Below are 13,276 nucleotides of genomic sequence, written 5' to 3' on the forward strand. Positions count from 1 at the left end.
TACATTACAGGAAGTCTTTTTTTTAAAATAATTGTCAGAAATTATTATAATAAGTATATTGTTAGGTAAAAAAAAAAAAAAGTGGATACCTGTCTATATCACATAAATGAAAATTATCCACCAACAAAAGTTACTTAGTCTGCAGTAAAAACAGGAATTGATGCTTGGAAGCCCATCTATCAACTTTTAAAGCATTTTAAAGGAAATGACACAAAAGGCAATTTTAACAGTTTTATCACCCAGGCATTTTATAGCTATGTGAGCATGTGACATAATGTTTGAAATTCTGCTCTAATTTTTAAATGAAGACTTAATAAATTATGGATTTTAAAAGTCTGCTGGTGCTCCGTGTTCAAATACATTGTATTTGAAAATTGCCCCTTGTCCCAGAGATCGCCTGCTAGCTGACATGCACGTATTTCTCAAAATGTGGCACTAAAAACTTTTGCAGGATAAGGACTTGTCACTTAACTGTACTGGACACTTGTGAATAGAAGGCCACAAAACACATAATATCATCCATGCGCCATTACCCTGAATGCCTAATGCCCTGAGTATATTATCAGAACTGTTGGATGGCAGACTAATGCTGTTAGAGAAACCCCATTCTTGTCTGTTTTTTGCTGTGTTGGAGGCCACACAGTGAACATGCAATCTTTTGTAGTGTCATAAGGCAAGGGTCTGAGTATAGACAAAGTAGCACTGATGTAGTTCAAGAAAGCTTAATTCTGTGTGTAAGGGTAGGTATGGAATTTGGCAATGCACCATTGCAATAGCTTTCTGTTTAGTAATGGTACCCAGTGAACATGCAGCTCTTTGTTGTGTCACATGGCAAGGGCCTGAGTATACAAGCATTATTTAGGGCTTCAAAAAAAAAAAAAAAAAACCTAAAATAGATGCCTCTCTAGTGTGGTACTGACCTTTTAACACTGGAACATATGCTTTTTTTATTGTCAGATCTTCATGTCAGAGGCTGGTAAAATAAATCAGAAAGTTAAGGTGTGGTTTGGAGATTATTTTAACATAACAGACACCATTGCCATTATCACCTTCTTCATTGGTTGTGGACTAAGGCTTGGGGCGTATCGAGATATGCCTGAAGACCAGTTGAAAGATGATGATGGATACTATGCAAGCATTTCATTGGCTGGGAGACTAACGTATTGCCTCAATATAATTTTTTGGTATGTCAGGTTACTGGATTTTCTGGCTGTCAATCAGCAGGCTGGACCTTACGTTATGATGATAGGAAAAATGGTAAGTTTGTATTACTAATAAAGTATATTACCCCAGGTTGAATTATGGGAGAGCAGATATATTTCTTCTCTAACTCTCAAGTTTTCCTCAAAGAAAAATCTAACGTTTATGTTATCTAACGTTTCCTTCACTTCGCCAGGCGCAAATTCGTTACCACTACGCTAATTCGTTACCACTATGCTAATTCACTAATATACGAAGTTGCGTCTCGGCTGCCAAATGCTGGCAACTTTTCAATAGCGTTACTTCCTCAGTGCGAGCATTTCATAGTGATATTTCGATAGCGTTAATTTCTGCCTAGTCGTACTTCCTTAGTACTCCTACACTTAGGTCAATTTGAATAGGGCGGGTACATAAAAGTTGTATAGACGTTTTTATTAGTGATGTTGGTGCAAATGCTTGAAGCCACTTTTTAAAACAAATGTCCTATGAGCCATAAAAAAGACATAAAAGATACTCTAATGCCCTAGACATGAGCCCACCCTAAAACAAATGTGGCATGCCCCTCAATGTATGGGAAAAAAATGTTAACACAAAAATCTTTAATAGCTAGGACTTTTGAAGGCAATCCGGGTTTAAAAAAGTAAAAGTCGCCAGCGTTTTTTATAACTTTTTTATGAATTTTAAGGAATTAAACGGCACAGCAAGGATGACAAAACAGCACGTTATCCAGCTACTTTGTATGGAAGAAGAAGCACACCTGCATACCAGCAAATGCCCTTTCAATCCATTTATTTCAGCAGAAAATGTGGCACAAGCATTTGGGGAACACCCCCTTCCCCAGGTGCAAAACAGCACGTGTCAATGCCCTAAATGGCGGCTTATGCACGTTAACCACGGCTCATTTATATATTCTTACTTTTAAATACCCTGTCTTGTACTCTGCAGGTTGCAAACATGTTCTACATTGTTGTCATTATGGCTGTTGTGCTCTTGAGCTTTGGTGTTCCAAGACAAGCCATTCTGTACCCTGCACAAGAGCCATCCTGGACACTTGCAAAAGATATTGTTTTCCAGCCTTACTGGATGATCTTTGGTGAGGTATATGCTTATGAAATAGATGGTAAGATTCTTTTTTTTTCCTTTATAAAATATTTAACTGCACAAATATGAGTACTGGTTTTAACATAATTTAAGGAAACATAACCCCTGAATAATAATAGGTAAACATTTGCATACAAAATTTTGATATATTTTGTCCAAATTTAACAGAGTATGGATGCATTTTTTTTCTAAGTGAACAATTGGTAATTAAATGCTTTCCAAACTCTTGCTAAGGGGAAGCTGCGCCATAATGAAATGAATTAAAATTAAGCCCTTATTTAGCCCTTTTGGCTCCTTATTAGGGAAGTACACCAGGAGAGCTATGGGAGTTGACTGGTAAGGTTGTAACCAGCCAGCCTAAGAGATAGCTGCAGCTTATGAAATGTTAACTACAAGATGACACTCACACCTTCATAGAATTTACATGGAAAACTATGAGGAAAATAATTATACATTTGCCTCTTTTTTTTCATTCAAGTTATACAAAGGAAGAATATATAAAGAATATGTATTTTCTATTTTTTTCTTAAACTGACTAAAATGTGATTGTTTTTACTTTATTATCTTTCACGTGGAATGAGAACGGTTAGTTTATTATAATGAGTGCTGAATAATGATGGCCTCACTTTTTACCCTAAATACTGCCTTAATTTCAAGCATATAGATAAATAGGACTTAATTATTTTGGGGTTATCTGTGACTTCATTTGCTTTATAACTGCCTCCTCCCACAGTTGCACTGAAGAACCATTGTCCATTGTTTTAAACTGTTTAATGTTATAAATAATAAATATTGATTCTGACAAAAAATAGGCAGAATTGTATTGCCTTTTAAAAGATTCTGTTTGTCCAGAGTTGACCTTTGTCCAGAGCTAGACATGACTTGTCCTCAATGCTAAAGCTAAGTAGTGAAGATTTTATTGACAGGTCTCTTAGCAGTTCGTAGGCTTGCAACTTTGTCTGTCATCTAAATGCACATGTTTCAGTGAATCCTGAAGCGTATCTTTATGGGTTTTATGAGAACATTTGCAGAGCAAAGAGAAACCGAAGAAACTATGTGTACTATTCTGATCTAAAGATCCTGTGGTGGGGTTGCTGTAAATTGAATTTTGAAATATTTTCAGCAGTTTGATTGAACATGTTTAATAGATAGACACTTTTATCAGAGTAGATGTTCTTGCTTTCTATATAAGCTTTGCACAAGCTCAATCACCAGACAAAAATGTACGTTAACCAGGCAGATTGCAGTCTAGTAAGTTTAAGTACAACTCCCTAGAACCCCCTTTGCCTTTTGGGGGGGGGGGGGGTGTTGGGAGCTGATTAAGAAATTCTTGAAGGCCTGCAAGGTTGTTTGTACTACTGGATGTTTTTTTATTTCATATGTTGTATGGATAATAAGAATGTTTTTATGATATATTCCATATTTATTTATTTTTCTTTCTCAATTTATAAAGTTTGTGCCAACAACTCTGAAGTACAAGAACTCTGTAATACTGGAACATGGCTAACACCCTTCCTCCAAGCCGTCTACCTCTTTGTTCAGTATATCATCATGGTTAATCTTCTCATTGCATTTTTTAAGTAAGTAGCAAAGTAATTGGAGATGCACCAAATCCGTAATGGTTTGAGTCAGACAAATACTGGCTTTGGATTGTTTGGCTGAATCCCGAACTGAATTCCAGGATTTGTTGCATCATCTAAAATAATTCTTCCTTGTGACATTTTTACAGGCCTTTTAAGCATATTAAACAATTTGTGTAATCAACCACAATCAAGTTTCCTGTGTTTTTGTTTTTCTCTCTCTATTTCAGTAACGTGTACTTTGAGGTAAAGGCCATTTCACACATTGTGTGGAAATACCAACGTTATCACTTCATTATGGCTTACCATGAGAAACCTGTTCTTCCTCCACCTTTAATCATTCTCAGTCATTTGGCTTCCCTGTTTGGCTTTGTATGCAAAAGAAGAAAAAAAGACAAAACTTCACATGGGCCAAGTATGTATGTTATATAACAGTCCCCTGCTTAGTTTTAATTTTTTGAAAAAGTGTTTTAAAGTAATGAAAATATCATGTAGTCTTGCCCTGCACTGGTAAAATTGGTGTGTTTGCTTCAGAAACACTGCTGCAGTTCATATAAATAAGCTGCTGTGTAGCAATGGTGGAAATTATAAAAAGGCTATGTGCCACAGGTTAAATGGTGGATAACGGATAACACCATTATTTTCTACAGATCTTATCTGCTATCTGCTGTGTAACCTAAGCCATGTAATCCCCAGTTCTACTTGACAACAGTGCTAACTATTGCACCACAGTAGTATACCCAATCTGTATATACCAGTGAGCCCTAACCAGTGGCTCATGAGAAACATGTTGCTCACCAACCCCATGGATGTTGCTCCCAGTGACCTAAAACATACCTCCCAACTGTCCCTTTTTCAGAGGGACAGTCCCTCTTTTGACAGCTCAACCCGCAGTCCCTCATTTGTACTGGAAAGTCCCTCTTTTCTATGCACTGAACAGCCAGAAAAAGAAACAAAGTTTCTCACTTAATTGGCTTTTAGCAGAGAGCCCAGAACAACTAGCAGGTGTAAATAAGATACTTAGTAACAATTTTGAGACACAAAAACACAGTTTTTTGGTTGTGGTCACAGAAAGGGGTGTGGTCAAAAAATTGCTGCGCTACCTGTGGAAAAAAAATTTTTGTCCCTCTTTTTACTTCCAAAATGTTGGGAGGTATGCCTAAAAGCAGGTCCTTATTTTTGAATTCTTGGCTAGGAGACAAGTTTTGGTTGAATAAAAACCAGGGGAACTGAGAAACAGAGCCTCCTGTATGCTGGCAGTTTACATAGGGGCTACACAATGGCCAATTACAGAACTTATTTTGGCCAGCCAGAAACATTTTACATGCGTGTGTTGCTCCCCAACTCTTTCTACATCTGAATGTTGCTCATGGGTAAAAAGGTTGGGGACCCCCGGTATATACTCTCTGTGCGTTCTTATGAACACTGCCTGGTTGGCATAGGCCATGTATTCTTATTAGTCATTTCTACTGTGCTGCCAGGTCACAGAAGCTAGTTGTATAGGAAATAATATTATACTGGTTAGGTTACTCCCCTGCCTGGGGATGACCCTAAAGGGAATGTAAACCTAAAAATACAATTTCCTTATGAAAGAAAATGTGATTTTGTTTTATATTCACTTTAGGTGCCATATTTTCTTTTCTTGCATTTTGTCTGTATATTTGATTTTAACCCAAAGGCATGTCAGTGGTGGGAATCTTTTATACTGTAGTTATTGCATCACACCTTTTTTTCCCTAGAATTATTCCTAACAGAAGAAGACCAAAAGAAACTTCATGATTTTGAGGAGCAGTGTGTGGAGACTTATTTTAATGAAAAAGATGACAAATTTCATTTGGGTAGTGAAGAAAGAATCCGTGTTACATCTGAAAGGTAAGGCATAAACATAAAGCATTAATGATCTTTGCTGCTACACTGAAATATCTAATAAATTAGTAGATGACTCTGTGTGAAAGAGCATTTTTTTACATTACTTAGAAAATTAGCCCTGCTTTAATTTTTCTGTCAAATAATAGGGAACTGTACTTGAAGTCACTTGAATACTGTACTTTGCTTTCAATTGTGTGACTTAAAATATTATTTGATCTTTCAGGGTGGAGCAGATGTGCATTCAGATTAAAGAAGTTGGAGATCGAGTAAATTATATTAAGCGTTCATTGCACTCTTTGGATACGCAGATTGGTCATCTGCAGGATCTGTCTGCTCTCACTGTGGACACTTTGAAAACTCTAACTGCTCAGAAAGCATCTGAGGCCAGCAAAGTTCACAATGAAATAACACGTGAGTTAAGCATTTCAAAACATCTGGGACAAACAGTGGTAGATGATGGACCCTTGCGTTCTTTGAGGAAGAAACAGAGCGTTGGAAATTTCTTTGGCTCTTCTTTTCCACAGGGGAATCAAGAAAGCAATAGTAATCTTATTTTTAACATCTCTTTGCGAAATGAAAGGAACAGTCAAGGCAAGAAAACTGGAGATGAATTCTGTTTTCCATATCGGAGAGAAAATTTAAATATTCCAGAGGCTGGTCCATCTGGAAGTGCCTTACTTCCTAGCAAAGACTGCCCTGCAAATGTGATGGAAAAAACGGAGGGAACAGAATCTCTTACAGATAATCAAATAGTTGACAATGTTGCTAGTAGTGAGCCAAACTCTACATCAGGAATTGCTACATTTTTTGTAAGCACACCAACCCAACCAAATTCAGCAAGCCACCTAGAACTGGAACCGAAAATGGAGAAGTATATAAATCATAGGGCTGCAAGGGAAGTGGAAAGTATAGAATTTGGATCATTTGTTGGTAAGTTTAAAAATACTCTTTAACCCCTGTACTCAGTCCTTAAAACGTACATTAGGATTGGCAATTCCTAGGTAACGCCAGCAGTGGACTGCACAATGGAAAGATGAACAGACTATCTAATACTATAGTAAAACATAAATAAAACTTGATCACACATAGTAATAGTTTCTATAAAACATACCCATTTTCAAAGCTAAGCATGTACTTGTAAATGATCACACCAGTAAGGGGCAGATTTACTATGGTTCAAATTAAAAGTTTAAATGGTAAAGTTTATAATTTTTTTGGGTCAAAACTCACAAATTCGAATTTAAAACCACCAATTGAATTTGAATGTGAGATTTATCACAGCTCGACCCTGAAAACAGTTCTAATTCGACTATTCTCCACCTAAAACCTGGCGAGTTCATGTAGAAGTCAATGGCAGAGGTCCCTTGAACTATTTGAAGATGTAAATTGTAGTGATGAGCCAAATTTTTTCCAAGTTTCACTAGAAAATCCCCATAGACTCCAATGGAAGGGAAAAAATGTTGTGCGTCAAAAAAATTATCGTGCTTCAAAAAAAAATTTGACGCACAAAAGTCCAGGTTTTTTTGGCGGAAAACTCAATTTGAATTCAATTCGAGTTTTCGGGTTGGGACTATTCGATCGAATTTTAGACGTTCAAATATAAAAAATATGCTTTAGAAAATATCCAGACTTTCTGTTTTTATTATTATTGCTCTAGGTCACAGAGACAATGTGATTCTGCATAAATATAAAGAACCTGAATGCAAAAGCATTGAAGCAGCAGAACCAACTGACATGGTAAGCTTTGTGAATCTGCAGAAGTACATTTCTTGTGTAGTCCATTTAAATATCCTCTACCCACCCCTACCTTAACATCATTCAGAGGCAAAAGGTAAGGAGGTTCAGGACATGCAGCCTGCATCGGGGCCCTGTCCCTACATCCTGCCCTTTTGTGTATCAGAAATCCAGATATCCTGCAGCTTAGGTTCCAGTTTGCACAATGCCATGGATAATTCTGTTATTCTCAGGTATGCTCATTTTTGCATGTCTGTTAGTCACAGAACATAAAGCATTGTGGGAACTGAAATCTAAAGGGGAGCTGACTACTGATATTGCAGTGGTATAGTAGTAGAGTAGTCAGAGAAAAGGCAATTGTAAATGAAAGAAGCTGCTTTCAATTGCAATTACATTTACCAATAGCTAAAAACCATTGCAAATGTTGGATTTGTGTTGGAAATTTACTTGGAATTATATTTTCATTCATTCTGCAAAAAAACAATAAAAGCTGTGTGGATTGTCCATTTTTAGCTAATAAATTTTAATAATCCAATTTACTCTGTCTTCATTAGCAGGTACTTGCACATGCTGTTCCGAGCTTAAAGCAAGTGAGGTCTTGTGCTGGTTTTACAGACCTTGGCACAATATCCCGTTCCTCACAGTTAAACAAGTGTAAGTAGTTGCATTTGCTGACCAGTGGTGCTGTCAAAATTTTAGCTTTTGTCTGCATAATGCAAAAAATTCTAGAGTGTGATCATTCTTCAATAGAAACTGATACTATATTTTTCTTTATTTTATTAGTGCACAGCAGTAGTAGGAGGGCATCCTTAACAGAAGATTCCAATTTAGAAGAAACAAAGGAAGCCTTTCTAACGGTAATTGTAGTACACTTAATTGCTCTATTAGTACGTAATTCACATTGTAATACATTTGTGCCTCCAATCATTTGCACTTGGGATTTAAAAATATGCCAGATACTTATACCCTTATTTCAATTACTATTTGTGGGGAGTATTTGTGGATATTAAACTAAGCTCTAGATTGCAGTAAAGGCCAGCAAGATATTGTGACCGCCTATTAAGGGTATAGTTTAAAGAGAGAATACATTTTCCCTTTTACAAGGCAGTGTTTACTCTGCCGGTGTGTTTGTGTTAATGGAAAACAAAATGTGACATTAGCCTTAAGAAAATATAAGGTTACTATTATTCATACTTTTAGTGCAGTCTTGATCCAGGAACTGGTCCAATTTGGCTTTTGGAGTTAGGAAGAAATTTCATCCCCATTTTGGCAAATTGGTTTGAAATGTATTCTAGTGCCTTATCATTAACATGCAAGTGTCTATTAACAGTCCTTTAATTGCAGAGAAATTTGCCAATTTCTTATTACAGACAGATTTAGACTTTAGGATTTTTTTGTTTTTGCATTCCTCTAGTCAGTGCTTTCCAATTGCTGTGATACTGAGCAACCAAACTTGTCTGGCCTATGTGGTGTATAATGGAAGCCAGTGTTGACCAGTCCCAGTTTTTAAACAGCACCATGCCCAAGTGATCCCAAGAAGTTTTAATACCATATCTACATGCACAATGCTGGGACTTACAGTCTGAATATGAGGTGTGACCAATGTAGGAGTCGGTTAATGATGATTCCTTTTACAGCTTATATACAGTAAGCATTCACAGCAGCCAGACTTTAATGTGGGGACCGCACTAGGTAGACCCGTGGGCTGCCTTTTGGACAGAACTGTTCTAAATAAACTTTAATTTAATGTAGTCAGGGTTTATTTGGGCAAATGATTGCACTTGATGGAAATTGCAGATTCATTGTATATTTTTTTTTTGTTTTATTTGCAACTCCATTTGTTACAGATGCATAATAGCGTGCATTGTGCGCAGTATAGTGTAACACCTGTGATTACTAACTATGAAACGTTACCTTCGCAGAACTGGCTTCAAGCTCATTCCTCTTCCACAAGCAAAGCAAAGTAAGACATGTTTTATGTTATCTCTGCCATTGACCATTGCTTAATACCTCACTATGCTGTAGATATTTCTGCATAGTCAGAACTGGAGAAATATGCACAGGCTGTATTATGCACACTGACAGTTGTGGCCTGGAAGTTATAAAACATACAAAAGAGAGGGATTTGTTCAATGTGCATTCCATGGTCTCCTGGAAGTTTTCTTGCATATCAATATTGCATTAGGGCAGATACCTAAAGCATACTATATTGATAAGACTTTAGCTTGTATTTTACCATTAGCATGCATTTACTCTGTGTGTGTGTGTGTGTGTTCTTAAACAAGACTCCATTTTGTACATGCTAAGTATAAGTCCATAGAGAAACAGACATTCCAAATAATCTAGATTGGCTAAGTGACTGATTAATCCATCCAGAAATCCATACAGAAATGTTTTCCTTCTAAAGGTTTAGCAGTCAAATGAAATTATAATCATAACTTTTTTTGATTGTTACTCCATTAAGAGTTTAAATACAGAGGTGATAATGATACACCATAATATTCTTTCCTTTCTTTTTTTCTTTTTTTTCTTTTTTTTTAGACCTCCTGAAGATGATGCTTTTAACAGTAAGTACTACTATCAGAACAAAATTTTGATAACCTGATGGCATACCAAAAGGGATTTCCCTTATTTGCTTTTAGTGTGAGATTAATGTTATATGCCCCTCAAAGCATCATAAAATACTAATATTTGTTTCTAAAGCAGTTCTGGGAGGGAGACTAAACTGTTCTAAATTGATACATTTTGTTGATAAATTTCTTATCTTTGGCCTTGCTTAGCAGAATACCTGTTTCATTAAAAGCAACTGTTGCTAATATTACACATTCTGTTGAGAAATACATCAACTAATGTAGCAAATTGTAACAGTTCAGAATCTGCAACAGGAATATTGAGCTGCCAGACTCAAACACCAGAGACAGGCACACTAAACGTTAGGCTCTAGTTTTGGTAAAATGAAAAAAAAAGGAAATCAGTTGAAAAAAGTCTTTATTTTTGATGAACAATCTGAAACCAATTAACTTAAACCCCCTTTAATGAACAACACCAGCACCCCAACTTCTTGGTCACATACAGGTATAGGATCTATTATTCATTTTATTATTATTATGCTTGGCACCTGGAATTTTCCATATAAGGAATGTTACTGTAATTTGGATCTCCATAACTTAAGTCTGCTAAAAATTATTTAAACATCACATAAACCCAGTAGGATTGTTTTTCCGCCATTATGAAATCATGTAGCTCAGTAACCATCAAGTACAAGCTGCTGATTTATTGTTACAGACAAAAAGGATGCTTTTTAGAATTATTTCTTAGAAATGTTTTTTAGATTTATTTGCTTAGAATGGCGTCTGTAAGAGCTTTCTGGATGATGGCTCTACAGATAAGGGATATACCATACCTGTGATTTTATTATAAACAGTTGTGAGTACATGTAGCATTTCATAAATCCTGTAAAGGATTGGATTCACAGGACCACTTCACCAATTGTAATGTAGACAATGTCAGTGCAGAGTACAGGGTATATTTACTGTACTCATTACAGTGATTCTTGTAGTACCTTTTTGCCCGATCACAATTCCTGTTAGTATTAATTTTTACCTTTTTATGTATGTATTGTACTGTATTTAGGGATTACATGAGTTTGAAACTTCTGTTGTGTTCGGCATATAGGTGGGAGCTTTGAAACATTACATAGTTGTACTCGGCAGTTTAAAAATTTGTAATCCATTATTTGAAGTGTGTGTTTTTTGGCGTGGACCCAGATGATATTTAAGCATTCTCAATAAAGCAATTTTTTCAATAAAACAGAATTTTCTGTACTCACAATAAAGTCCTGTGAGTACAATTTTCCCTTGAAAAATTTAACCAGGCTGTAATGTGCCTTCACATATGGATAGATTTTAAGTATTTGTGGGAAATCCGAATTAAATATAAAGAATTGTCTGTAATATTCTCTCCCCAGAACTAAAGAATATAAATTGGTTGCAATTTTAATTGATACTGATCAGTGTTATTTTTTTCCTTAGCTATTGGCTCCCCATTTAAACCAATCATGGACATCAATTACTGTTATTCAGGTGAGTTATTTAAGCCATTAAAACCAGTCTTTGATCTATATGCTGTTTCATGGCCACATTTCAGTAATCATTTCATTTTTCTTCAGCTGTTGAGAGAAATAATTTGATGCGTCTTGCCCAGAGCATTCCCTTCACCCCTGTACCTCCAAAAGGTAAATGTTAACATTATATAAAAACCAACCATATCATCTTTCTTGGTGTCTTGGGACGCAGTCACTAGAGAACTTTGCTTTATAGGACTTGTCATGAAATTTGATATATTATTATAATTTAAAGACATAATAATCAGACATTTTTAGTTGCAAGCACTGACATCTTTTGTCAGGGTGTTATTGCAAAATTAATTTAGTTCTATTATTATTATATAAATTCTATGTGTATGTGTGGCTTTCTATAGCTTTACCCAAATACATTTATGAAAATATTCTCTTGTTTTATGAAACACCAAGCCAATTAGTGAAGTCTAGTTGTTTTACTCTCATAAAGCTTTTAAAGCATCACTGGAGTAACAATAAATGTCTTTTATGGGTTTTTATGGCAAATTCACTCACCAAAAAACTCACCTGAGACACTTGTGTATGCAGAAAAATGTTTTCCCATCCTACATCAGAATTCAAAAAATGCACATGCTGGGAAGCTTAGATAGTCTTGCAAGACTTTCAAGATATTAATACGATAAAGATGTTGTTATTCATGACATCTCATGTACCCACCTAGCAGATTGTTCACGCTCTTTAAATATCAATAAATCATACGTCTGTCAACATTTGTAAGAGTAAATTGCACAGCTGAAGTTTTATTTTAGTAAGTATATATGAATACCTATAGTGTATACTGCATAAATACTTTAAACACCGTCCAATGCAGTTCAGCTACAGTAACCACTCATTTACTTTATGAAAAGGATAGTATGACATCAGCATTGCATTGAAAACTCTGTGTATAATGTTACAGGAGAGTTGGTCACCGTATATCGGCTGGAAGAGAGCTCCCCAAACATGTTGAACAACAGTATGTCGTCCTGGTCACAAAGGGGGCTGTGTGCCAAAATTGAGTTCCTCAGTAAGGAGGAGATGGGTGGGGGACTGAGGCGCGCAGTGAAAGTGGTTTGCACTTGGTCTGAGAATGACATCCTTAAAGCCGGTCACTTGTATATCATCAAGTCATTCCACCCTGAAGTTGTTAATACTTGGTTAGGGGTATACAAAGAAGATACAGTTCTCCATCTCTGCCTTAAAGTAAGTGCATATATTTTCCAAATATTTTTTAAGTTGTGTGATTTATGGTATTACAGCTGAACCTACCAGTCATAATACCATATAAGGTCTGTTTAATATCTCAAAATCTTATTATTCTTCATCAGTACTGCATGTGTATTAAATCAGACTGGCAAGAAAAGAAAGGCTTTGGAATCATTTTTTTTTTTAGAACATTCTAAGCCCAAGAAAAGTTTTTAGAAAACAAATTATTAAACAAATTTATCTTAACTTTAAGTTAACTAATTTATCTTAACTTTAAATTATTTAAGGAAATCCAGCAGCAGAGGGCAGCACAGAAGATGACATTTGCTTTCAATGCTATGAAGCCAAAGTCGATCCCATATTCCCCAAGGTAGGATTTTTTGTAGACTACATTACATAAAAGGATAGAATTTGACATTTTTTTTTAATGTCATCCTATAGCCTATAAACCATCTAAGTTCTATAGAAT

General features: G+C 35.8%; 1 protein-coding gene across 3 annotated transcripts in view; it reads left to right on the top strand.

Moving 5' to 3' along the window:
- Positions 1-13,276, top strand: part of trpm7.L (transient receptor potential cation channel subfamily M member 7 L homeolog) — a 66,825-nt gene that overhangs the window by 47,796 nt on the left and 5,753 nt on the right. For 2 of the 3 annotated variants that reach the window (XM_041584847.1, NM_001191021.3), the window contains exons 21-35: positions 958-1,257; positions 2,146-2,320; positions 3,755-3,881; positions 4,112-4,296; positions 5,621-5,753; positions 5,974-6,680; positions 7,408-7,487; positions 8,039-8,138; positions 8,268-8,341; positions 9,407-9,447; positions 10,026-10,051; positions 11,516-11,566; positions 11,653-11,718; positions 12,521-12,804; positions 13,095-13,177. In XM_041584847.1, coding sequence (XP_041440781.1) covers positions 958-1,257; positions 2,146-2,320; positions 3,755-3,881; positions 4,112-4,296; positions 5,621-5,753; positions 5,974-6,680; positions 7,408-7,487; positions 8,039-8,138; positions 8,268-8,341; positions 9,407-9,447; positions 10,026-10,051; positions 11,516-11,566; positions 11,653-11,718; positions 12,521-12,804; positions 13,095-13,177 — 2,432 coding nt within the window. The remainder of the gene's footprint in view (positions 1-957; positions 1,258-2,145; positions 2,321-3,754; positions 3,882-4,111; positions 4,297-5,620; positions 5,754-5,973; positions 6,681-7,407; positions 7,488-8,038; positions 8,139-8,267; positions 8,342-9,406; positions 9,448-10,025; positions 10,052-11,515; positions 11,567-11,652; positions 11,719-12,520; positions 12,805-13,094; positions 13,178-13,276) is intronic. The other variant, XM_041584846.1, reaches the window with a different exon arrangement.

The sequence above is a fragment of the Xenopus laevis genome, chromosome 3L (genome assembly GCF_017654675.1).
Source record: "Xenopus laevis strain J_2021 chromosome 3L, Xenopus_laevis_v10.1, whole genome shotgun sequence".
NCBI classification, from domain to species: domain Eukaryota; kingdom Metazoa; phylum Chordata; class Amphibia; order Anura; family Pipidae; genus Xenopus; species Xenopus laevis.